General features: G+C 55.8%; 1 protein-coding gene across 5 annotated transcripts in view; it reads right to left on the bottom strand.

Annotated features, from left to right (window-relative positions):
- Positions 1–2,581: 2,581 nt before the first annotated feature.
- Positions 2,582–25,644, bottom strand: part of NFATC2 (nuclear factor of activated T cells 2) — a 142,809-nt gene continuing 119,746 nt past the window's right edge. For 4 of the 5 annotated variants that reach the window (XM_036244331.1, XM_036244330.1, XM_036244329.1 and 1 more), the window contains exons 10-11: positions 9,494–9,581; positions 2,582–2,690 (exon numbers count right to left, since the gene is read on the bottom strand). In XM_036244331.1, the coding sequence (XP_036100224.1) occupies positions 9,538–9,581 (44 nt within the window). In that variant the 3' untranslated portion in view covers positions 2,582–2,690; positions 9,494–9,537. The remainder of the gene's footprint in view (positions 2,691–9,493; positions 9,582–25,644) is intronic. The other variant, XM_036244328.1, reaches the window with a different exon arrangement.

The following is a 25,644-nucleotide window of genomic DNA, read 5'->3' as shown; positions in this document are numbered from 1 at the left end:
TTGCTATTATATATTATCAAGCAGCAGTATTTTTGTACAAGGCAGGAAAAAGGGGCACACTGGGGATGGACTACATTCAGCGACACGGCAGGGTTCTGTGCAAGCGCTGCACACGGAACCACCTGGAAGGCAGCGAGCGCAAGCCGCCTGACCGCGGCCCGTCCAGCCGCAGCACGCATGCGACACACACCTCCACCACCCAGACTCCCCTGCTTGCTCCTTCTCAGAGGAGCTGGTAGCCTCTTCCCATCCTGAAAACAGTTCACGAGCATGCACTCTCAGCGAAATTTCCTCCGGCCTCGGTGACCGACACAACGTTCTCTGTGGCTGTCGGTTCCTTAACAACATGTTCTCTTGCCCGTGCTCGAAACGAACGCCTTGGCTTCTCTTTCCCTTGCTGTTTGGTATAGTTGTTTCCTGGAAGTGCTTCCTATAATATCTAGCTAAGATGTCTTAGAAAAAGAGGGCTTGGGTGTGTATCACACACACACACACACACGCACACACGTACAGGGGTTTGAGCTAACAGGAGGCCCTTGTCGCTCGCATGGGTACAAGATGGTTGGAAAATGCATTAGTCCTTTTTCACCCCATGCTCAGTGAAGCTGAGAGACTTTGCTACAATAGCAGGAAGGCACTTGGGTTAAACATTCAGATAACTGAGGAAAAGCCAAATTCCCTCATGTGCAAAAAAAAAAAAAATGGCTCCTAGCCAGGCCGAGTGAGAACACAGCACTCGCCGAACACTTGAACTCGTCCCGGTGAGGTCGGTGTCGCTGGAGACACAGCCTCTGGGCAGAGCTGCGTGTTGAAGGAGCTTTTCATCAGGACGAAGTCTGCATCCTCGAAGCCTTGCAGCAGCGGTCGCCTCCTTACTGGCTTTCTGTTTAAAAGAATTGTTGCTAAACTTTGTGCGTGGGTGGGTGGAAGACAGGGCCCCTGTCATAGGGGAAAATAAATGTTAAATCTTGAGCCAAAGGTTATAGAGAAGAGGGTGCAAAGGCCCCAACCTGGGCATCCTGTCCTCTCTCTGGGGACTACACCAGGCCGTGGTCACCAAGTCCTGCTCCCCTGGCCCGGCGCTCAGGGAGGTCTTACCTCTGGGCAGCCTGGATGAAAAAGGCAGCACTTAGAAAGCCCACGGTGGGCCCTCGCCCACGAGTCCCTGCTTCGGCTGTCTGCCTGGCAGACTTGGTTAGAAGTCACCAGAGTGCAGCCTGTCGCCAAGTGCTAGCACACTTACTCCGTTGATGACGGGGGCCACTGCCTGGCTGAGCATGAATCCCTGGCTTGTCCTGGGCCGTCTGTAGTAAACGCAAACAAAATGCATCTTTGTGATAAAAACTCGCCTGTGAAGAACGATGAGGGTTTTGTTGGCAAAAAGTGCACCGAAGGAGGGAGATTCTGGAGAACTCGGGGTGTGCTCCGTGGAGAGAAATAAGAGGGGGTCAAACGTGCCGTCTAAGGGATGCGCCCGTGGGCGGACCTGCTCCTGTCTGGGTGTCCTGTGCTGGGTGAGGCGGCCAATGCAGACAGGTCTTTGGAGCCGAGCAGGGCTTTCGATGGGTTCAGGTCAAAATAACCAATGGCCTTGGGGGCCAAATCCTGAGCTTGAATATTCTCACTTTGAATCTAGGCCAGAAAGAGGGACTTCAGTCCCTTCCCCTGCTGGGGGGAGCCCACTCACAGAAACACGTTTGCCGCATTTCACAACCTCTTAACAGAAACACCTGTCCTTGCTTTGGGCGAGGGGCGGGGACTGCTACTGCCCTCTGCCATGCCTTCTGAAAACGCACGTGCTCCAGATTCTTCTGAACTACTTTAGGAAAAGCTGGCGGTGGGGAAGGAAGCACGCGGGGCGTCGGAGCGTCAGGTCTGGGCTGCGGCGAGGAGCTCATTCTGCAGCCTGGGCTGCTGTCTCCAGGCCACGGCCTCGGTGGAGGGGTGGGAGCAGCTGGCCAAGGAGGGTCCACCTCCAGCCACCCTGGCCAGCTTTCTGAAGCAGGAAAAAAAAAAGTGTATACATGTCATAACTTAACACCAAGGCATTTTAACAGGTCATCTCGTGCGGGCCAGACAGCTTTGCTTCCGGATGAGAACTGGAAAGTAAGTGTCCGCTGCGGCCCCACTGTGGCGTGAACAGGGGCGCCCGAGGTCCCACGGACGGCGGTCTGGCTTCCTTCTCTGCTTCTTCAGCCTTTGCTGGCTCTGTTTGGGGCCTCTTTTCCTTCAGAAGGTGCTGGAGCTGGGAAAATGAGCCACGGGCTGGGGTTTGACCACAGGGCTGAGCCTTCCGTGCCCCCAGCCCACGCCCCGAGCTCCGGTCACCCGCTCTCAGGCGCGTTCCGGTGAGCTGTCTGGATCAGAGTCTAGTTTCGGTCAGCAGGCACTTAAGGTTTGGATGGGACACCATTCAAGTTCATCGAGATACTCTTTGGGATTTAAAACAAAGGAATCAAAAGGCAGAGCGTCCCCGCTGGTGTGTCCAGAGCGAGGTGGCGACCCCTGGAGGGACAGTCTGTCTGCCAGAACGCGGCCCGAGCGGACCCCGGCGGGACAGGCCCCGGCGGGACAGGCGAGCGCAGTGGGAGGCTCCGAGGGGCGGGCGCGGGCGGGGTCTTGCTATTGCTGCTTCTACGTCTGGTTTCTGGTGGGAGGTCCCGAAAACTCCTTCCTGATGATTTCATTAACTACAAGAGAAAAGAGAAAGAGAGAGAGAACCAAGAACAAGGATCAGACTCACTTTCTAGAACCTGAAACAATCAGGCTTTTCTCCCCCCAAACACACTTCTGTTCCCCGAGATGATATGCGGGAGTTTTTGGTGAACTCTGTCCAAGCGGTAACTTTAAAAAATTCAAGGCAGAAATGGAGTCGGTCCGTGGGGCACGTTCTCAGTCCTCTCTCTCTTCCTGTCTTTGTATTTCATGCACTGCAGGCTCTCCACTGTCTCCCAGACCCCTTCCATCATTCCGACACCCAGAAAACGCCTGCTACATGGCGAAAATGCAGGCCCTCGACCCACAAAATGTACAGCTCTTAAAAGAGGCCTTTAAAAGGGCAGCGGGTGGGAATACCACCAAGACTGGCCACAGTGTAAACATAACCTCTATTTCCTTCAGGACCCCCACCCCCTGCCGTGAGTCTTCTGAAGCAGAAGGCGTCCTCAGAAGGGCCCTTCTTTCTCCAGGAGGGTGTGTGGGATTCCCAGCGGGGAACCGAGACGGCAATGCCAGCCACGGGCACTGAGGGCTAGCTCTCGTCTCCCATGTGGCCGCTGCTCTGGACACTAGTTCTCGGAATCGAGGTAGGGAGGTCTCAGAATACTGGGTCCTGCGAAAAGGCAATGCTGCCATCAATGGTGGCCCAGACGCAGGGTGTGCACCTGCCCTCAGGTGTGTGCACTGGTCCCAGGGGCGGCTGGGAGCGTCCCATCAAAGGTGCACGGCCCTCCCCTCTCCTAGTTCTGATGCCGACTTCTTCCCACCGCTGCCTCCTGTTGTCTTCTCTCATTTCAGCCTGACTCCAGTTAGAGAGGGGAATTCGCAGGGAGGTTCACTGTGGAGATTTGCTCCAAGTCTCTCTGCCCAGAGCCGGACGAGCTATGCGTGACTTGACCTCTCTGTGCCTCGGTTTTCTCGTCTGTCAAGTGGGGCTCAGCAGTGTGCGCCCGTCAGGGCTGCCGTGGGCACTGACAGACGTCCAGCTCCCCACAGGCTGCTGACGGGGGTCCTGTGACCCGTGCTGTGGTGGTTGGCGACACCCCATGCTTTGTGCGGGACTCTGGACTCGGTACTTTCTTTTGCGCCAGAACCAGCCCGGTTCGGCTGGAGGCTCTCCAGCAGAGCTCTGAGAGCATGTGCACGGGGAGCGTTCACCTGCAGAGCCTGGTGCAGGGTTCGAATCCCACCTCTGCCGCTCCCTCACTTGCTGAACCCTGCCCGAGTGATGGAGGTGTTCCGTGCCTCGGTTTCCCCATCTGTGAACTGTGTATGAAAATGCTACCTTCCTTCTAGGGTTGTTGAGGAGCCTGGATGAGATGATACAAGTGACAGAGCTACCACATGCCCAGTGTCTAGCAGGTACTGGTTCACAGAGTGGGATGTATGTATATATTGGAATAAGATCCTTGTGTGTTCATGTATGAGAATGGATGTACGAGCATAACAAGCATTGACAAAGTGTGGGAAGGGATGTGTGAGGGGAACCCAGAGGATGAGTGGGCAGACTCGGCTAACCTGCATTAACGGGGCACCTACTGTGTGCCGGGTGCCAGGGGGCTGGGGGTGCTGAACTGAGGCCGATGGCTGCCCCGCCCGCCCGGGGGGAGCAGAGCGCAGGGGAGGTGGGTCAGCGCAGCTTCTCAAAGCCCGGATTCTGAAGGGCTTCCTGTTTGCTCAGCGAGGAAACGAGAGGAGTGGATCCCGAGTGGAAACTTTCCACCGCCTGGGCTTTCTAAAAATAGCCGGTGGGCAGAGCCGTGGGCATCAGGGCGCTGCAAAGGGGCAGGGGTGTGGGGGCATGGCGGCTTCCCCCCCAGGTGGAGAGCTTTCCGCAGAAGCTCAGAGCTGCGCCTGGAAGGTTCGGGGCACCGGCTGCACCCCCTCAGCCCTCCTGCCGCCGGGGAGGAGGTGGCCCTGCCGTGAGCCCCTCAAACCTCCTGGAACCTCCCTGGGCGGAGGCACCTTCTCTTTTGGAAACCTCAGCGCTTGCTCCCGGCTGCAAATGAAGAGAAAGTTCTAGAGCAGAGCTGCTAGCGGGGTGGTAGCAACGCTGTGCAGACAGGACAGTCTGAAAACTAGGGCTGGGAGGTGCCCGCGGGTCTGCGTGGCCACTTCGGCGTCTCCTGCCCGCGGGCTCCCACCTCTGCAGACCCAGGGAGCTGGCAGGAGGGAAGAGAAAGGGAACCGCCCCGCCCTTTGCTCAAGACCATGATGTCCTTGGGGAGCATGGGGGTCCCCCTCGGCCCTGCTGTGCCTCATCCTCACATCGTTAGTCTCACGCCCTCTCTCTGAACCCTCTGTGTGCTTAAGGTCTCCCTTGTCCAGAAACCCTGCCCTGAGCCGGGCCCCCTGCTGCCCTCCCCCGCTGCACGCCAACCACACCAGCTTCCTGTGTTCTGCTCGGCCATACCCAGCTCCTGCCTCTGCCCTGGCTGCTCTCCCGCCTCCTCTCCTGCCCTTCCTCCCGCCAGTCAGGGCTCTGCCGGACCGTGTCTTCTGGGCGCCTGGCTGGTGCCCCCCTTCCCCACCCCCATTTACTACTTCCTGGTCACTCTACTGCTTCTGTTTGTTGTTGTCCACACCCCTCCCCCCGTGTCCCCAGCTCCTCACCAGCGCCTTGGTGCACAGGAAGTGCTCACGAACATTTACTGATGAATGAGAACATGACACCCAGGAGTTAAGTCGCCTCAGGTCTGACTCTGAGGTCTAAGTCCCGAACCACTTATCTGTGCCGGGGCCGTCGGCATTTCATTCAATAAATGTTCTGAGCATCTATCCCACGCCAACCATTCTTCCCAAACTGGCCACCTGCCTTCAACAACTAGCCCCTGTCCTTGACCAATCCTCACCTCTCTCCTGCCCGTCCCCACCACGGGCCCTCACTCCCTCCAGAAAAAGTACAGTTGACCCTTGAACAACAGGGGGTTAGGAGCACCGACCCCCTGGACAGGTGAGAATCCACATGTAACTTTTGACTCTCCCCCAAATTAACAAATAGCCTACTGTTGACCAGAAGCCTTACTGAATAACATCGCCAATTAACACGTTTTGTGAGCTGTGTTATATCCTCTATTCTTACAATGAAGTAAGCTAGAGAAAAGAAAATGTTAAGAAAATCACAAGGAAGAGAAAATACATTTACAGTATCTACTGAAAAACACCCACGTAGAAGTAGACCCCCTCAGTTCAAACCTGTCATTCAAGGGTCAACTGTATTGAATTCGCAAAAGGCTTTGCTTGCCTCCCCTCTGCCAGGTTATTGGAGCCACCTGTACCCTCAGTGTGCCATGCCTAGCACCATGCACACAGCAGGTGCCTAATGCATGTGTCTAAGCCCACCACAAGGACCCCACATATTCAGCCTAGGTCACTAGGTTTAGGGAAGCTGATTTTCCTTTGTCATCCAACTGACAAATGGGTTGCCTGTCTGAAGCCTTTTCTCTACAGAGGAATAGAAGCCATTCACCTTTATCGAGGGCTGACTGTGTCGGGGCACTGTTCGAAGGGCTCAGCTATTTCTCACACCAACCCTAGTGATGCAATCATGCCTGTTTCACAGGTGGGGAGCCAGGCAGTCCCTCGCCATAGCAGGTGCAGGGAAGGGGTCAGGATCTGAACCCAGAGCCCATTCTACGAACAGTTCCAGTATATGGCGGATGGTACAGAGACTGTGCTATTAAGCTCAGCAATCGTGACCTTTCTTACGGGGCCCTGGAGACCTCGCATGTCTTTTGTGTGAGTCAACAGCAGAGAAAGCCATGTGCCAAGTGGTTAAGGTGGTCACTGAGTATCACTTTCTCCAACAGTTGAGGCCAGTGGTATTGGGTCTGCCACAGCACCCCTGACCTTTTAGCACCCTCAGCAGACCGTGGTGAGAGCACAGATGAGGATGTGTCTACAGCCTCAGGGCCACTGCTAAGCCTCCCACGTCAGGCCGAAGCCAGAAAGGAAAAGACAGGCAGATATAAGCACATAAACGTTATACACTTGCCTCTTTGAAATTCCAAATATTTTCAAGATATGACAAACAGTCAGTCATATATAAAGAGGTATTACAAATCAAAAAGAAAATATAACTATTCTAATAAATGGCTGTAGACATAAAGAGAAAATATACGAGGAGTCACCAAACTTTTTCTGTAAAGGGCCAGATAAAAGTGTTTCTCAAGGGCCACCTGGAGCATGAAAGCCGATGGCCAACACGTGAGCAAGTGGGCATGGCTGGGTGCCAATAAAACTTTATTTACCAAAACAGGCCAGGGGCCAGATTTGGCCAGGGACATGGTTTAATGACCCCTCGTATATACCAATGGCAAAGAAAAGAAGGAAAGCAGAGTGTTCTCTTGACCTGTTTTTTTGGGAGGGGGGGGGTGACAGTCTGGGAAAGCCAATGCCCCTTCGTAGGATTGTGCGTCCAACAGTCCCGGGCTGACGCAGGGTTAAATGTCTACAAGTGGAGTTGATTTCTGTGAGCATCCCACTCTGCCCCAGAGCGTCCTGGTTCATTTTAAGGCCAGACACCTGCGTGCTGACTTCCTTCTCTGCGCTGAGCCCAGAGGTGCTCACACCTCAGCCTGCAGAGGAATGACCGGCAGGGCTGCGTGCAGAAAACCACACACATGTCCTTTTAGGTACAATTTCAGACGTTCAAGGGTAATTTTTGACTCTCAGCCTTTTCCCCGGAACTGCTGACTTTGGAACTTAATCCCCTGAGAAAGAAGCAACAGGAAGGGAGTGGACAGACCCCATCCTGCTTCTCTCCCAAACCTCAAGCATGTTTTCTAAGATCTGGTCAGACCATGTGAGTGCCCACGAGAGCCCGGGCCGGCCAGAAAGACACTTAGGAATCGAGGCAGCGGCTGCTCTGGGCCAAACTGAGGAGTCCGAGAGCCAAGAGGGGTGCCAGGCTGCCCACTGCCCCCCTGCAGCGCCTGGCCGACCTCACGCCCGAACCCCAGGCAGGGGGATGAGAGGGAGGGCCCAGAAGCACAGGAAGTGTTCTCGGGGCTTCTGCCTCTCGTTCCAGCTGCCCGCGGGGAAAGCTACGTGGAGGCCGAGTGAGCTCCAGGCTGCGTCCCCGACTAGCAGGTGGAGAGGGGCCTTGGGTCTTCCCCCGTGACTGTGGTCCCCTCCCCGCCATCTCTGGGGACACCTGAGAACTTCACTTTCCAGAGGGGCCAGGCCTTGGAGGATGAAAATTCCTTGGTGGGCCAGGAGCACGGTCTGGGGGGGGGGGGCGCCTCACTGGTGAATCCCTCTGAGGCCGTGCGGGTCAGACCCCCTGGCCAGAGCCCCCCGCAGGCCAGAAGCATGGCCAGGTTCTAACAGCAGCGGGTGAAAAAAAGGTCTGGTTCCAATTCAGTGGCTACACTCTCCGCACCGGTATTTCCATTGCATGGTGGTCATCCCGCGTCCTCGGGGCGCAGTCCTCAGGAGGGGTCTGGCACCTGGGGGCACAGCCCACGGGCACTGGTGTTCCCACGACCGCCTTTGCTGACAGTGTCGGATAGCCGTGGCGGAGAATGTGCCGGAGAAAACGCCCCTCCCGACTGCGGGTTCACGCTACCTTTGGGAAGTGGTGTCGCCCTCTGGGTCCTGGGCTGGCACCGCTGTGTGCTGGTGAGCATGGCATCTGAGGGCATGTGGTGTGTGTTCAGAGAGGGCCCCCGCATGGTACTGCGGTGGGCTTCTGGGTCTGGCCTGGGATGTCATGGACCCACTTTCACTGGCAAAGGGACCATTCAAAAGCCACAGGCCTGGGAGCTGGGAGACGTCAGGAGGCACGGAACCCACCCGTGTGGATGCTGCCTGACTTCCGGTGAGTGTGCACCAGGCGCTGGGCTCTGTAGCCCGCGTCTGATCTGAATGGGCCGAGGGTGAAGTAACAGCGAGAGCCGCTGGGAGCTGAGGCACAGAGAGGTGAAGCGACGTCCCTACTGTCCCACGTGGACACTACACCCACAGAGCCTCCTGCCACCTGCATGACCCGGTCTGTTCGCTGCCGGGCTCCTGTGCAGGCCCCGGACCCAAAGCTCATGGAGGTGGATCCAGAGCTCGAAGCTCACTTCGGGGCTGAGCTCAGAGGGAACCACAGCTCAGCCACGCTGATGAGATCAAGCTGGGCACGGCCCGGCCGGTGTGGCTCCGTGGCTGAGCGTCGACCCTGCACCAAGAGGTCGCCGGTTCGATTCCTGGCCAGGGCACATGTCCAGGTTGTGGGCCCGATCCCCAGTGGGGGGCATGCCAGAGGCGGCCAGTCGATGTTCTCTCTCATCGATGTTTCCATCTCTCCCTCCCTCTCCCTTCCATCAAGAAAGAAAAAAAAAAAAAGATCGAGTACAGCCTGAGCGTGGAAAGACAGGACTTGCCTGTGTTTTCTTATCTACCTGCCCTCTCTTCTCCAGGCAGAGGCCCCCCCTGAAGGAGAGCCTGCCTGAGGGGTAGGTATGCGCAGTAGACAACCCGAAAGGAGGGGCAAAGTGCAGAGAGAATGTTCGAATGGGAACAGGGCACAGCTGCATTCCCCTGGGAGAGCATGCACCCCAGAGCCTCAGCCCCTCCTTCCCACCCCAACCTTGAGCTCCAGCCTCACAGACCCGAGCACCCCAGGGGTGTCCCCCAGGGGCGTCCCTGGCGAAGTGGAGGGGGCCAGCCCCTAAGAGCAGGAAATGGTGTCTGTGAGGGTGGACTTCAGGTTGTCAGGTTTTCTTGAATTCAGGGTAAGGGAACACACAGCTGGAAGACAAAAGGAGAGGCAGAAGATATGAATTACCTTTAACTCTGATTTCTCGGATCAAAGATCACAGTCATTCTGTTTCATAATATGTTTTGTATCCAGCTAAGGTGTGTGTCTATCAGCTCTGAAAAAGATTTGCAAAACCATTTTTGAGAAGGAAAAACGTCATCTTCGACCTCTATTATGCTCCCGATGCATGCTCATATCAGCCATTTAATGAGTATCTCAAATTAGGGCCACTGGGAACCCAGGACAGACCTTAACCCGCTGCCCAAATTCGGTGTCGTCTTAACACCGGTGCCAGAATTACTCCCAAACCACGGTTACAGTCGCTAAGATGAGGGACTTTGTGCAAAGAAGTGGGGATCTCCGAGATTCAAGTGCCAGCCAGTTTGTGGTGGTTTTTGTGTGTTTTTTTGAAGCTACACAAAACAATGCTGCCGCTTATGTCGTGGAGTTTTGAATCATGGCCAACTAAGGAGATGCCGTTTTCAAAGCTAACTTCTGCTGCAAGGAGTATCACGGGGGATCTGCTCAGATGCCCCCCCCCCCCAGGCTTCCTGTGCTCACCTGGGCCCGTTTTCTTCTCAGGAGTGACACACACTCAGTGGGCGTGCAAATCCCAAGAATGCACATTTTCTTCTCGCGACCGTTTTCTCTAAAGGGACTATTTTTACAGCCCCTGCCCAATCAGAGCACTTAAAACGGAGCCGCGAACAGGGTACTTTACAAACCATTCCATGAGATCACGGTTTCTCTTCAATGTTGAAATCGCAATAAAAAGTCCCCGCTCTATAGTGTGTAACGCCTACAGCTTTCAAAACATTTCATCCATCGCCTTTAAATGGCCACGTTGCAAGGCCAGGGGCCGTTCTGAGTGCCTGGTTTAGAAATAGTTTCTCAGATTCATTTCTTCCAGGGAGGGATCCAACTCTTACTAGATGCCTGTTTATTAGCGTCAGGGACGAACCAGGATGTTCCCAAGGCACTGAACACTCAGTGGTCTCTTCTCTGCCGCGGGAGGCCTGACCTCTCAGGTGCTGAGAACGAGGTCTATTCAAGGGCCCGCCCAGGCTCCGCAGCCAGGACGAGGGGCCACCTCCTCCCCTCCTTAGAAGCTGCTGCACACGAAGTTGGAACCACGCATCTCAGCCCGTCTCCTGAAGCGCAAAGACCCATCCCCCACATGCCAGGTGCCTGCAGCTCTGGGGCAGTTCGTACCTCTGCTGCACCCTGGCTTGTTCCACACCCACAAGCAGAAGGCACCGCCCGAGCCTTCAGGGCCATAAATCCCACCTCTGTCCTAACGCTCTGGATCATCCCTCAAACACATCCGGGCACTCCGACCTCCACCACCTCCTGCGTGCATCACCGCACGGGCCCTCGCCCACCTCCCTGCCTCTGCTGGGACCCCTGGTCTCTGCCCATCGGCAGGGGGAGCCTCTGGGACCTTAAGGGAGAGCCCTGGATCCGCGGTTACCCCGAGAAAGGTCAGCTCCCAGGTGCTGACAAGGCCAAGACGGTTCACTTTTCCCAGAGGCACTCACTGCAGTGGCCCTGAGCGGCTGTCAGGTGCCAGGCACATTCCAGGGTCACACCCTTGGAGCAGCCATTTGAACCCAGGGACCAGGCTCTTCACCCCAGCTGGCCAGTACATGGGTGCTTTGAGGGGGCGTCTCGGTGGACTCGGAAGGCTGGTCCCCAAGAGGCCGAGCCTGCTCTGTCTCCTCTCCCCACCCCGTCACCAGCGTTCAGAGAATTTACAAAGCAGCAAACCCATCGGTTTGTCTGCGGCCTTTTGGGGTACAGCTTCCTGTTTAGTCATGAAGTTTCACTCTTTAATTGTCTCTCTGGGTAGAGGCAAAGCAGAGGGAGGGCCTATTTTACTTCAACTAAGACCCAAAATTCAACTCAGGACCCAGACCACCGCCAACCACCCTTCCTCACAGGTGGCAGTTCTCATGGTCACCGCGGGGCCGGTGGTGCGATGCCCATTTCTCAGGCCAATTTACTGAGGCAGAGCCGAGATCAGGCCCCAGCTCCACGACACTCCAGCGTTCGGAGTTAACATATGCCACCTGGGTGACAACAAACCCTCCCAAAGACAGGGTGGGGGCCTCGGGTCCTGCAGTCACCGCCCCATTCGGTGGTGTTTCAAGACGCTGAAGACTTGTGTAGTGATGTTGCATTTTTACAGCCCTAGGTGTGGCTCGTCCCACTAGCCTCGTGGACTAGTTCAGGATACAGACTGAGGCGGTTCACGGATAGCGAGCACAACAGCATGAAGGGTCAACAGATAAAACACGGCGTTTCCAGACACCTGTCACCTTGACTAATTCTACAACTGGCCTGCAGCCTTGTGAGGGCACAGACATGGATGGAATTCGATGGGGGACCTGTGTGCATCTGTGTCCCGGAGCTGATGGGGATCAGAGAGACCGGTCTAAGGTACAGTCCGTCTGATGGTCCTACAGTGAAAACACGGATGGCCCTCGACCAGTCTAGAACACGCTACCATCTTATCCTTTGCCCACTTTCCCCATAATTATACATCAGCGTGAAGCAGGGGAGAAGCAACTTGGACTTTCTCCGAGCTACGCTGCCCTCCAAGGAAGGACTAGCCGACTGTGTGAACCCAGACCGGAGCCGAGCTCACCCCCTGCCGCGGCCTTTTCTCAGGCTCAGCAGAATTTCTCCTGCTAACCTGCAGCTGAGCTGCGCCTCTGCGACCGGGGACCACAGCTGTGAGGGGCGACCGCAGGCTGGGACTTCTCAGCGCCCGCCTCCTCCTCCTCCTCCAGCCATCACCACCGCCTCGACCCCAAACCTCGCCGAGAGCCCTCTGCCACAAGGCAAGTGCTGCAAAATAAGTCGCTTAAAAAAAAACAAAAAAAAACCAGAAACAAAAGCAAAGTACTTGCTGCTACATCAGCTGCCGTTCTGGAAAGAAACAGCGATCCAAACCCACAAAGCAGCCTGTGACCACAAATGAGATGATAAAATAAATACCTAATTGTTTGGGAAGCCATCTTTCTCTTCGGGGGTTGGAGGAGTTAGCCGAACGTTTGTGTTCTGACATTTGCGTTTACTTGTCGTTGCTCATGCGTGAAAGGGGGAACTGAGGCGGGCGGGCGCTCAGCCCCCGGTGCATCAGCAGGTGCAGGCCCGGCCCAGCGGGGAGCTTTTCCATCCTGAGCTGCCTTCCTCAGGTCAGACTCTCCCGCGTCCTCGCGCCTCGGGGAAGAGGTCCAACCCCGCCTGCCCACCAGGCCTGTCCTTCGGAAACCACGGCCCCCGCCGCGTGGAAAGGCTTCCTGGACAGCTCCACCTCACTCTCTCGTAGTCACCTCCCAGATCATTCCGTGTCCTTCCACATGTGTCCTGACCAGTCCAAGGCGCAGCCACTCACTTCCGAAACCCAACATCAGCCCACGCTGGGAGGAGGCCTTCCTGACCCTCCACCCTCCCGGTCACAACACCTTCCACCTGTCTTGTCTATTGTCTCACAATTCCCCTGTGTCCAAGACATTCCTACCACGTCTGCCTCCCTCTCGAGTCCCTCAGGTGTGAGTGAGAACTGACTGACTGACCTGCAGACGGCCGAGGGGTGTGGGCCTGTCCCCACATGAACTTGGCAAGACCTCACTATGGGGCCCAGGCCTGGACAAGCCCACCCACCTGCCTGGGGGAGACACGGAGAGGTCAGGGGCAGGGCCGAACACCCTCCACCTTCCGGGTTCAGCCCAGAGCCCGGGGGAGCCAGCACGATAAAGCAGGGACGGGGTCCCCTAGCCCACCCTTCCGGGCTCTCAGGCAAGAAAGCCACTAGCTCCCAGAAAGCAATGCCACCAGGCCCGAGAAGGGACCAGACCTTGTCAACTTCTCCAAGTGAGATCCACGGGTCCGGCCCTGGCACTTACAGCTCTCAGCTCACAGGCTGCCCAGAGTGACCGATGAGCATGTGAGGAACATTACACCAGGGGACCCCGAGACACAGGCACCCCCCAGGACATGCAGGCAGAGCCTAAACTCCTGACTCCCCCCTTGGTCGAGCCGCCCACCTGTACAGCCCCTGCTGCGGACCGAACTGCACCCCCAAATTGCCATGTAGGCCCCATTCCCGACGTGAGGCGTTTGGAGACGGGGTGTTTGGGAAGCGATGAGGGTTGGACCCGGCCATGAGGATGGGGCCTGGTGACGGGACTAGAGCCCTTCCCAGAAGAGACGCCAGAGAGCGGGTTTGCGCTCTCTCCGCCATGCGAGGGCACAGCGGGAAGGTGTCCATCCAAAGAGGGCTCTCACCAGAAGCCAACCATGCTGGCACCCTGACCTCGGACTGCCCGCCTCCAGACCTGAGAAAATGAAACCTACTTCTGTGTCCACACCCAGCCTCCAATGCTGCCTGGGTTCCTCCAGCCAAAAGCCTCTTGTGTGCCCTCCACTGATATCACAAACACAGCTTCCTGGGTCTGCTAAGGTTGTGCATCTCTGGGGGGGGGGGCACAGACAGTCAGTGCAGGGCTGAGCTCAGCGGTGAGGGCTTGCACCCTGTGGAGGGGGACAGATTAGGGAAACACACTGTTAGCAGTCAGGCTGCTGGGATCCAAATCCCAGCGGGGCACGTCCTCTGGCAAAGCCTCGAGCCCTCTGCACCTCCCCTGCCAAAGGTGGGCAATAAGTGTTTCTGAAAATTTCCAAGGGGATGTCAACAACTTTAGAGGGAACCAATGAGTCAGCACGTGACAGGTGCTTCTAACAGTGTCTGGCACATAGGTAGCACACCCCACGTATTGAGGGGACATGAGCCAACCACTGAACTTTCTGAGCCTCAATGTTCTCACCTGTAAAACGGGAATAATAACGAGCCTCTCCGATGCACACAATACAGTTGGCACAATGCCAGGCTAACACAACCCATAGCAGCAGCTGCTCCTGTTCTCACGGTTGCTGCAGCCTGAGCCCCCCACATGGGGAACATCTGGTTAACAGCCTGAAGTGATTGGACGGCCAGGCCACCCTCCTTCACCAAAGCACTTTCACCTTGGAAGCTATTTCTGCATTTTCAGAGTGGGTGGGCCTGAGGTCGGCCGTGCTCTTGGGTGCGTTTTCACATCCTGCGGAGAGGGGCCCCTCCCCGGCCACCCTGCACGGCGCACCGGCTGTCCTCTGAGTCAGACACTCTGCAAACCAGAGGCCTCCGGAAGCCAGCCCAGGCAGCACCCAGCCGCTCAGGCGTCTTACCAGCAAGACCTTGGAGTTTACGAGAAAAACGTACCACACCGTGTTCCAAACTGTCCCCGGCTCTCGGGATGAGTAAACATGGCAGTTCTGAGGGTCTGGTTTCGAGTAAGAAGCTGAGGTGCTAACCGGGAGGAGGGTGTGCAGTTGGCAGATGGGGAGGGCAGGGCAGCCTGCAGCTGAGACGCTGGCAAGAGGAGCTCACCTGCTCTGAGCTAACTCAGGGACACTGGCTCATCCCACAGCAACGCAAGACGCCGCATCCCCAGAGTCACAACTCCAAATCCACACGCCGCGTGCCACCGCCAGGGGCCGAGAGTGCCTGAGGGCAGGGGGCAGACCGCTGCTCCTCCAGGCCGACAGGGGATGCCGCTAGGAGAGACGGGCGGCAGGTAGCCAAGCACATCTCCACAGTTCCTAAGGGACGTGTGTACAGGCCGACGAAGCGACATTCAGGGGGCACCCTCTAAGCTGCCACATGTGTTATCTCACTGATGGCCCAGGACAGTTCTGTTAGCATGCGCCCATGTTCACAGAAGCGGAGCATTAGATGGACCAAGCTGAGCCCCAAAGGTGCACTACATAGGCACAGCACACGGTTACCACGGCGATAGATCTTGGTTTGGGGGAGGGGGTAGCATAGCTCAGGCTACAAGGATTCTACTTCATGGGTCGTAATGGCCCAGCGAGGGCAGGAAGGACCCTCCTCTCTCGTTCACTGTCACTTCACCAGCACCCAGGACAGAGCTCAGCACATAGTAGGTGCTCAGTAGAAATTTCATGGCGGGATGGTTGGGCGAATGAATGATGAAACAGGCAGAGAGAGATTAAGTCACATAGCGAGGGAGACAGCTACCAAGGAGCAGAGCCTGGTGCAGACCGACAGAGTCCGGCTCTAGCGCCATAAAGGTGGGGATCCCTTGCAGCTACCATCCAGCAACCAGAACCTGCTTCTGCGAATGCAACTCTGAAGAAAGCCTGGTCCGTGGGAGGCCCCACTTTTATCAGGGTTACGCAGTAGAAGTCGCCCATGTAGCATGTGCGCTAACACACGTGCTGTTCACCCTAGTTAACCTAGGGGGTGAGATTTAAGAAGCAGAGAGCAAGCCTGGGGCGCGTACCTAAAAGGTGAGATGGTGTCTCACGAGACTTGGACTCGAGCCAAGGCTGGGGTTTAGTGCGAGACGGTGGCTCCCCCACGTGTGACTGGCGACCTCCCAGCTCACTTCCACTGGCGATATTCTCAGAAGACGACAGTTCAAGTTCACTCTCTATAAACCACCAGCAACCTGTGTTTCGAGACTCAAGGGAGCCCACCCTTTCTACAGTGTCCGTCTGATTCGGGCTTGGGACTTGGGGCTCTGGTGGCCATCTGCAGAGAACACAGGTGCCCTCTCTCCAGAGGAATTGTAACCACCTTGGCCTCCAGTCAGGGGCCTGTCTCAGAGGGAAAGCAGGTCATCCCAGAGGGTGACAGGTGAGGGGCTGCTACAACACGCCACGCCACCGCAGGAGCCCAGGTGCTGAGGACATCCACTGATATCCTGCTCAGATTTCCATTTTGATGGACCAGCCATACAGCCCACTGCTGGGACCCGGGGATCCCATTTGGCCTCGGGAAAGGACACACTCTTAAGATGGATGTTTATGTACTTCCCTTCCTAACTGTCCTCTAGATGCCCCTCCCCCAGCCTGCCTTCCTTCTCTCTAAACAACGCAGGGCATACTCGCACCCCAGGGCCTTTGCACTGCTGTTCTTTCTACCTAGACTGCTCTTTCCTTAGGTATTGGCCAGGCTGTCTTGTCGAGAGCTCTGCTCGGATGTCAGCTCCTCTGGGTGCTTCCCTTACTGGAGCAACAGGCCTCCACACCACCTACCACTACCCACTGCCAACTTCATCGTGGCAAGACTCGGAGAACCACAACGCTGGTCTCTGGAGAGCCGATTCCAAGAGAAACCGTGGGGAACCAAGCTTTGCTGTCATGAGGGAGAAGCCAGGACCTCTGAGCTTCTGCTCGCACCGTCACCTGCCGCATTCCTCTCTGACTTGTCCAATCCTGGCTCCAGAGTGCCCCGGAGCACCGAGCCCCAAGCATGGCACCCAGCAGGTGCCAAACCATGCCACCAGCAGCACGGAGGCGAGGACGGCGGAACCCGGAGCCCCAGACTTCGGTTTCCCACTCAGTTCCACCGAAAGGAGGAGAAGTCGTTTCTCCACTAGTGAACATCTCTGCCTGAGCCCATCCCCCACGCCAGTGGGGATGCGGCTAGAAACTGCCCATGGAAAGACCTCAGCAGGAGGCAGGCTTTGAGAGGAGCACATCCTCAGGCCACCGGAGACACTTAGAGATGGGACGGTTTGCTCTTCCAACGGAAGCCCCGATCATCCCACGGAGACACGCCCCGGGAGCCGCCAAGTGCCCGGGGGGGTAGGGGGGGTGTAGCACCCTCGTGGTTCCGTAGGTACGTCCCAGCCCACGCAACAGAGTCCGTGGCGGGCATGCCCGCACGCCCCGGTGAGAGGCGGCTCTACCTGTATGTCTGTTATGAAAGGTGAGCTTGAGCAGGTTTTAGAAAAACCCACCAAAACTCAATACTCTACAGTGTCCGTCACCCCTATCTGAGTGAGAGATTCAGCAATCTACAATTGAGGTCAAGAGTCAACGCCCTTCTGTGGGGCCTGAGAGCTGACCCTAATGTGTCCACGGAAAAGCAAAGCGCCGAGAACACCCGAGACGTCTCCGGGGACGGCGCAGACCAGAAACCGAGAGTAGCTACAAAGCACCTGTAACTAAGAACTGTTGCTCGGGACAGAAAAACTCATCTGTGGCGCGACGCCAAGAGACCGGGACGTGGCCCACACGTCTGTGGAAATATTTCCAGCACCGGGGATTACGGGCCCGTGGGGGAAAGACGCCTTCCCCACAGATGGCCTGGGACCGCGAGCGAGCCACATGACCAACAATGAAAGTAGAACCCGACTTCGAACCGGACACATGAAACCAGCTCCAGGTGGCTTCCAAAGCTCGGTGCGGAAGGTAAGACCGCACCGCCTCTGGAAGACGGTACAGGAGATGGTCTTTAGGACATCGACGTAGAAAAGGATTTCCTGCGCTAATACTTCAGACTTGAGGACACCCCCTCCCGGGAGGGCCTGTAAAATGCGGACTGCTGGGCCCCAACCCGGGCTTCCTGCTTCGAAAGATCCCACTTCGTACACGAGCCACACAAAACGCATAAAAATCCTCCCGCGTCCCGTATGCGGAGGATGGAGAGCCAGGCAGTGACCTGTGCGCTGCGGACGGGAGTACAAACAGGGACGACGACTTCGGGAGACCATCGGGTGTTGTCCACCAGGTGGTGGCTGCGTCTGCCTCGGTCCCAGCAGTCCCACCTGCAGGCACAGCCCGCAGAGCCTCCTGTGCGCACTCACCGCGACAGGGGAAGGACAGGCTAGAGAGCAGTGTGTGTACAGCAAAGGGGAAGGACCTGGAAACAACCGGCACCTGTCAATGTACCTGGTGGGCTGCAGGTGTGGACCAGTGACGGTGGTGGCGGGTGCACACTGCGCACCTGCTCCGGGCCAGGTCCTGTCTTGGGAACTGTGCAGGCAGTAACCATCCAGTGTTCACAGGGCCCCGTGAGTAGGTGTTACTGTCTTGATTCCCATTTTGCAGTTCAGTACACCAAGGCTCAGGGAGCTGAAAGGCCTTGCTGAGCGGCACCGCCTGCACGTGGTGGAGCTGGGGTTTAAATGCAGGCGGAGTCCCGGGTGTAGACGGGAAGCCACCTGACCCTGCTCGCCTGCCTTGCCACGAAACGCTGGGTTGACGGTCAAGACAGAAGCTTTCTGTTCAGGCCTAGAAAGGTCCGAGTTAACCACTGAAGTTCAAGGAGAAGCTGATTAGGCCGAATTATTTCTCCTGCCCATAACAACTGCTGGCTGTTCCAAGTGTATGTGTGTGCACGTATGGGCGTGTGTGCGCGCATGTGTGCATGTGTGTGTGCGTGCGTGCGCACATGCACGTATGGCCATATTGCAACCCACCATGCAAGTTACTAAATCAACGCTCTGACTTGTTCTCTGCTTGGCACATAGTAGGCCCTCAGCATGTGTGCTGAGTGGAACTGACTGACGTGCAGAAACTTGGGGCCAGGATGCCAAACTTGCACAAAACAGAAACAAGGGTTGCCAAGTCCGTGTGACAACATCCCGGACCATTTCTCCCTAAGAGACCCACTGGCAGGAACAGTCCCCCTTGGAAATTCCAAGTCCCCCTGGACAGGACAACAGTCTTACCAGCCACTCTCTTTCCAGCTGGGATCACCTTGAACAGGTGTCCTTCCCTCCGCCCTCTGCCGACGCCAGCCACTCGGAGGGGCCCTGCAAGGCTACGAACCCCCCAGGGCCGTCATCTAGGGTTTGAATCCAGGGAACTTTCCAGGGTAGGCCTGGCCGCAGTCCGGTGCCAAGAGACTGTCTGGGCTGAAGCCCTGTACCTGAGCTCGGCATCAACAGCTGGGGGGCAGGCTGGGGAGGACCAGTGACCCAAGGGTGACAAGTGCAGAAGGGGCAAAGGCCCATCCCCAGAACCTTCTCCTCAGAGCAGGGAGCCAGCCTGGGGGGGCGGGGAGCCCTTCTCTGAAAGGGGCCCGGGCAGGCAGGAGGGAGTCCCAGTCCCTGGGCTGACGCCTGCCTTTCTCAGAAGCCTGGCAGCTTGGAAAACACAGGGCTGGTTTCTGTTTTCCGCACCCCCAGAAACGCCTGGACCGCAGCAGGAGAGAGACCCTGCTGGCCGGGAGGGAGTGCCCTGGCAAGGCCTGAGCTGCGAACACGGTGCTGTTTACAGAGGGAAGCCGGGCCAATGCGGGTGCCCACTCCCGGGAGTCCCAGCCACCTCCCACTCTCCACCCGCTGGGCCCACGGGGACACTATCTTCAGGAGGAACTGGGAGCTGGAGGCAGCTGCCAGGACGGGGGGGCGTGTGCCAGCTGTGCTGGCTTCTTGGCATGAAAAGGGGGAGCGAGCTTGCAGGTGTCCCTGCAAAAGGAGCCCTTCTGGGTCCAAAGCGGCCGGCGCCAAGCACAACAGAATAACAAGGCGAATGGCAGGAGGAACAGCATGGAGCACGGACGAGCCGAGCTGAGGCTGCCCGGCTCTCCAGCAGCCTGCTCCTGGGGTTGCACAACCGTTTCCATGACACTTGCTTTTGCTATCACAACAACCTCAGGATGGCCAGGCCCTGGGCAGCGCTGCTGGCTGGAGGCGAGACACTGATTTTCTAGGGGCCCAGCGACCAGCATGTTTTTGAGGGCCTGCCCCAGCCTGGTCTTCCGCCTCTGCTTCTGTCGAGTCCGAGGCCTGGAGAGCGTGGCACTGAGGGGGAGCCGGGGTGCAGCTGGAGCCACCCCGCGCCCTTCAGAGGGGGCTGCACGTCCTTCACGGCCACCCCACAAAGCACCTGGGGACCTTCAAGGCGCCCGGCACTTTTACTTTTGGAAACTCCAGGCCAGACCATGCCAAGCAGCAGAGATGTCCCATTGCTCACAGTGAATATAATTTAAATTTCGCTATGAAGGTTGAAGGGGACTGGCTGACATCTTATGTTTCATTAAACACTATCACTTTAAATTTGCGATTCTCTTCCTGGGGTTAGAAGTTAATCCCCGAACCCGCACATCCACACCCTGTGTTTCTCAAGCTTTGTTCCAGGCCTTTTGAACAGCTCACAGCCCTAGGTTCCAGAGCGCCCTGCTGAGGCCCGAATTCTAGGACCAGGGCAAAGGCTGTCTCCCTAGATTGTATCTAGTGCTACAGGGTATTGTTTGTACTCCTGAACCCCCAAAGAAATCTGTGGCATCTTTCCTCAAAAACAAACAAACAAAAAAACCCAGCTAAAGAACGCCTACACGTGTATTCACTGGCTGTGTGACCTTGGGCCAGTTACTTAACCTCTCTGAGTCACAGTTTCCTCGTCTACAGTACTTGCCTCATGGGGCTGTTCTGAGGATGGAGTGAGTTTAAACAGTAAAGCCTTGGAAAAGTGCCCCCTCGATATTCGCTGCTGTTACTGTTGTTAAAAAGAAGTATCACTGATGTGTGCTGATGACTAGTTTTCAATCATTTAAACTCCAGGTGGTATACGATCTCCATTTCATTCTCGGATGGTCTTTCAACCCCACAAAGATCTGTGTGCAGGCAGCCGGGCCAGGCTTTGAGCAAAGGGGGATGTTAGCAAATGTGGTCAAGGGCCTCCTCTGTGCAACGTCAGCCCGGGGCAGTGGAGGCACAGACAAGTCAGACACGAGTGCTTGCCGCCCAGAGAGCTGGCCTTGACACAGAGGAGGAAAACCAGACAGAACACCTGCAAGGCGCATGTGAGACCAGCCACTCGGGGAAACCGTGTGTCCAGGACTCAGAGGAGAGCTGGTCCGAGGCTCGGGGCGCTGGTCCGATTTCACGAGGCCCGAGGGGGAGGGCCGGCGCCCCGGGGGAGGCGGGGGCCGCAGGAGAGGTTCAGAGGCTAGGAAACCCCAGCCCAGCCCCACACGCCCTGCATTCAGCTGAGAACGTGGGGAAGGAGGACGGACGGACGGCGATGTCCAGACGGCGGGAGACACGCCCCGAAGCAGAACTGAAGGCTTTCTTCTTCCAACGCCCCATGTGTATACTAGCCTCTAGGGTCAGTTTCAGAACCTGAAACGTGTCTTTAAAAAAAAAAATCTTTTGCCCTAGCCGCTTTCGCTCAGCAGTTAGAGCATTGACCCGTGGACCGAAGGGTTCAATTCCTGGTCAAGGGCACGTAGCTGGGTTGCAGGTTCGATCCCCAACCCCGACTGTGGGAGGCAACCAATCATTATGTCTCCCTCACCTAAATGTTTCTCTCTCTCTCTTCTTCCTTCCCTTCGCTCTATCAAAAAAATCAATGGAGCCCTGGCCAGTTTGGCTCAGCGATTAGAGTGTCGGCCTGCAGTCCAGAGAGACCCGGGTTCGGTTCCCGCTAAGGGCACGTACCTCGGTTGCAGTTTGTCCCCGGCCCTGGTTGGTCGTGCAGGTGGCAGCCACTCGATGTGTCCCTTTCACGTCGATGTTTCTCTCTCTCTCTCTCTCTCCCTCCCACTCTATCTGAACAAAAAATGGAAAAATGTCCTCGGGTGAGGATAAAAAAAAAAAAAAATCAATGGAAAAAATATCCTTGGGTGAGGGAGAACAACAACAACAAATATATGTGAGTGTGTACACACACACACACACACACACACATTAAATGATATGTGCATATGGCAAAGAAAATCTAAAAAGTATAAAAACACAAAGAGGGACAGGTCCCCTTCCACTCCCGCCCCCTCTGCCCAGCACTGCCCTGTGTGGCTGTACCCCATTAACAGACACTGAGGTCGCTGCTGGGCATCTGCTGGTACAAACCAGACAGCAGTCAACATCCCGCAGCCCACACTCAGCTGCTCAGCAGGGTGTCGGCACGGCCGGGCCAGGGTCCCTGAGGGTGGAGCCTGGGCACAGGGCCTCAGCCTGGATCTGGTGAGAAGACACTGAAGAAGGGGTGTCGCATCCCAAATGCAGAGGCCGAGACATTGCCTCGGCCCTGGACAGATGGAGATGCCGCAGGGGAGGGCGAGCTTACTGTGTGGCTGACTCTTCCACGCACTTCCCATGGCTCATTTCATCGAAATCAGAAGCCCTGCTGTTCTCCCCATTTTACAGGTGGGAAAACTGAGGTCACAGCCATTAGGTAACTGGCCTAAGGCCACGCCCCCAGAGAACTACACAGAGAAGGGAGATGGGAACAGAGCAGGGGGCTAGGAGTCCCAGCTGCATCAGAGATTCCCGGGGGGCGGTCGGACTGGGGGGGGTCGGGAGTGAAAGCCCATTTTCGGGAGTCTGATCACACAGTGAAAGGGCCCAAGATAAGTGCTGTTTACTGATTGACTCTGGATCACTTCCTCCCACTCGTGCCTCTCACAACTCAGCCTGCGGGCCTCTGGCCTTGTGACGGGCTCGGCGCTGCCTCTCAGCCTGCCTTCCTGGCTGTGCCGGGGTGACCAGTGGTCTCTGCCCTCCCTAGGTGCTCGCTGAGGGGGAGGGGCTGGTGTCGGGTCAGGGTTAGTTCCTGCGCGTGCTGGCCTGGCAAACGTACCACCCAAACTGCAACCAACTGCTGGCAGCTTCCCTTCGCTCTCGAACCCAACCTCCCGCTGTGGCCTGGGAGGCCCTGCGGGTCTGGCCTGCCCTCAGAACCACCGCCCGCCCATTCCCGGTCAGACCTCATTCTGTCCCTCCACATGGCCTTCCTCCCAGCTCTGGCCCTTTGCACATGCTGTTCCCACTGCCTGGAGTTCCCTCCCCCACCTCCTCCTTCGGGCTCAGATCCAGGTCACCTCCTCAGGGTGGCTGTCCCTGATGGTCCTCTGAAGCTACTCCCTTCCCTACCATCACCTGGTCACTTTGTTCAGAGCCCTGAGCCCCTTCTGAAATTCCTATTTATTGGCTGACTTCTAATTATCAGCTTTCCCCCCGGAGAGCTCTGCCCGGGGGGCCTCGTCCACCGGAGTCACTGCTGTGTCCCCCACCCCGCACAAAGCCCAGCACACAGTAGGTGCGCAGTAAATATCTGTCCTAAGGTGGGTGCGTGTACGGACTGGCACCAGTTGATCAGAAGCAAACCAGGAAGACAACTTGTCCTAAGGGGATGCTCCCTGGCCGTTCCCTGAGGCCAAGGCCACGCTAAGGGAGCCACACCACCAGCCCTCCCCAGGATCTGCGGACAAACTATGGATTGCTTTCCACAAGAGCCGCATCCAAGGCCCAGGCAAGGAAGAGGCAACTGAGGCTCCGTGTCCAGCTTCCTTTGACAGCCACACGAGGACCTCTTTCGACCCCTCAGCCACTGTCCGAGGCACTCGCTAGGGAATACACTGAGCACAGCAAGGCACTGGTTTCTGGTGGCTTCACACATCCAGAGGGTCCTAACTCTCCAGTCTACAAATAACAGCTCTTTTTCTAGAGCGGACACCCACCCCGTTCCCCAAAAGTCATATGGTTTGGTCAACACTCAATGTTATAAAGCTGCTACGTAGAGTCACGCGCTGCGCCCTTCAGCACAGGGGTTCTTAACTGGTGGCGATTCTCCCCTCCCAGGGGGCATTTGGCAGTACCTGGAGGCATAGTTGGTGGGGGTGGAGGATGCTCCTGGCATCTGGTGGGCGGAGGCCAGAGTTGCTGCTGAACAGTCTACAGCGCACAGCACAGCCCCAGTGACAGAGACTCCTCCGGCCCCAAGTGCCAGGGCTGAGAACCCCCTTCAGGCAAAGGGGTGATGAGAACATGACTGGGGTTCCTGAACTGACCCCGAATTTCATGTCCTAACTGACATTTAAAGCCTTTTAGAGTGTCTTCATGGTGTTATTACCATCTGACATTTACACACACACATATATATGTATGTGTATGTGTGTGTGTGTATATGTATTTATATTTATATTTATATTTATATTTATATTTATATTTATATTTATATTTATATTTATATTTAGCTGTTCTTATGGGAAACTAGCAGGTATGCTCCATGAAGGCAGGAACCTTATCTGTTTCATGTACCACTGTGTCCCCAGGACCTAAAAATTATACTTGGGACACACTCAATAAATATTTGTGGAATAGATAGGAAAATTCCTAAGACTATTGAAAAATACAAAATAGCCAACCTCCTTTTGAAGCTATTTTCTCATTATGATCATGCTTCCTGTGCAGGGACCCAAATCCATTCTCCCTATCTTCCCTAAGAACAGGTTCTAATTCTGCACACTGTTGGGTAATGCAGATATATAAACTACATTTCCCAGCCTCCTTTGCAGCTCAGTGTGATCACATGATAAGGTTCTGGCCAATGAGTTAACAGATGAAGAGATACCTGTGATTCCTGGGTTATACCCTTATAGGGAAGGGGCATACCCTCCTTCTCCTTTCCTCCGTCCTCTGGGCCCATCCAGGAGCCCTTCTGCACAGTGCAGATGAAGGCACTGCCCTAAGAATGGTGGGATTCTCAGACACAAAGAGCCTAGTCTTGGCACCATGGGGCCAGTCTCCCAGCCCTGGACTGCTCATGCCTGTACTGTTAGGTGAGAAGTAAATCAGCTGTCTTGTTTAAGATGCTGTTATTTGTTTCAGTTAGAGCAGCACCCTACACACCCCCTGATCAATACATGACATCCCCCTGCCCTGAAAACACCAACTATTGCTAAGTCACACTTAAAGACTCCTTGATGCTACGAGTACACATTTAGAACGATTTCTTTCCTGCAGCCTCAGAACGTCTAAGTGCATTGCTCCACCAGTGGAAAGAAAGAGAAATCATAGTGTTTAGATCCATCCAATGGTAAGGACACAAGGAACTACCAAAACAAAAATGTCCATTAAACTCTTAAAACATCAATTATGCTTCAATCTATGAGTTCATAATAGTACCAAAAAATAAAACAAAAAACAAAAACCCTAATTGATCACCATTGGAGGATGTTAATGAACAAACCCATTATTTTTTTTAAAAAACTGGTAAATAAGGAACAGAATCAAGCATTCATCTTGCCTTTTCTATATGAATTCTGCCCTTGTTGATGAAGGGAAGTGTCTCTTTATAGAAGTTTTCCAGATAGCAGGAGAGGCAGGGAAGACGGAATCAGAATAGAATATCACCATTTTGCAGATAATGCACCACTGACTAGTGGAACTAGGCACCGACTATCAACAGACATCGCCAGAGGAAACCTGGCATCGCGTGCTCCCTGACAGAGGGACACGCACCACCTGTGAATCAGCCTGGCCAAAAACAATTGAACCTGAGACAATTAAGCCTCTGGAACAGCGATCTTAACCTTTTTCCTCTCCTAGCACATATACACTAATTACTAAAATTCTGCGGCATACTAAAAA

Source organism: Molossus molossus, unplaced genomic scaffold (genome assembly GCF_014108415.1).
Source record: "Molossus molossus isolate mMolMol1 unplaced genomic scaffold, mMolMol1.p scaffold_m16_p_6, whole genome shotgun sequence".
Lineage (NCBI taxonomy): Eukaryota > Metazoa > Chordata > Mammalia > Chiroptera > Molossidae > Molossus > Molossus molossus.
Note: the sequence above shows the minus strand (reverse complement) of the source record. Positions and strands in the feature narration are given on the sequence as shown.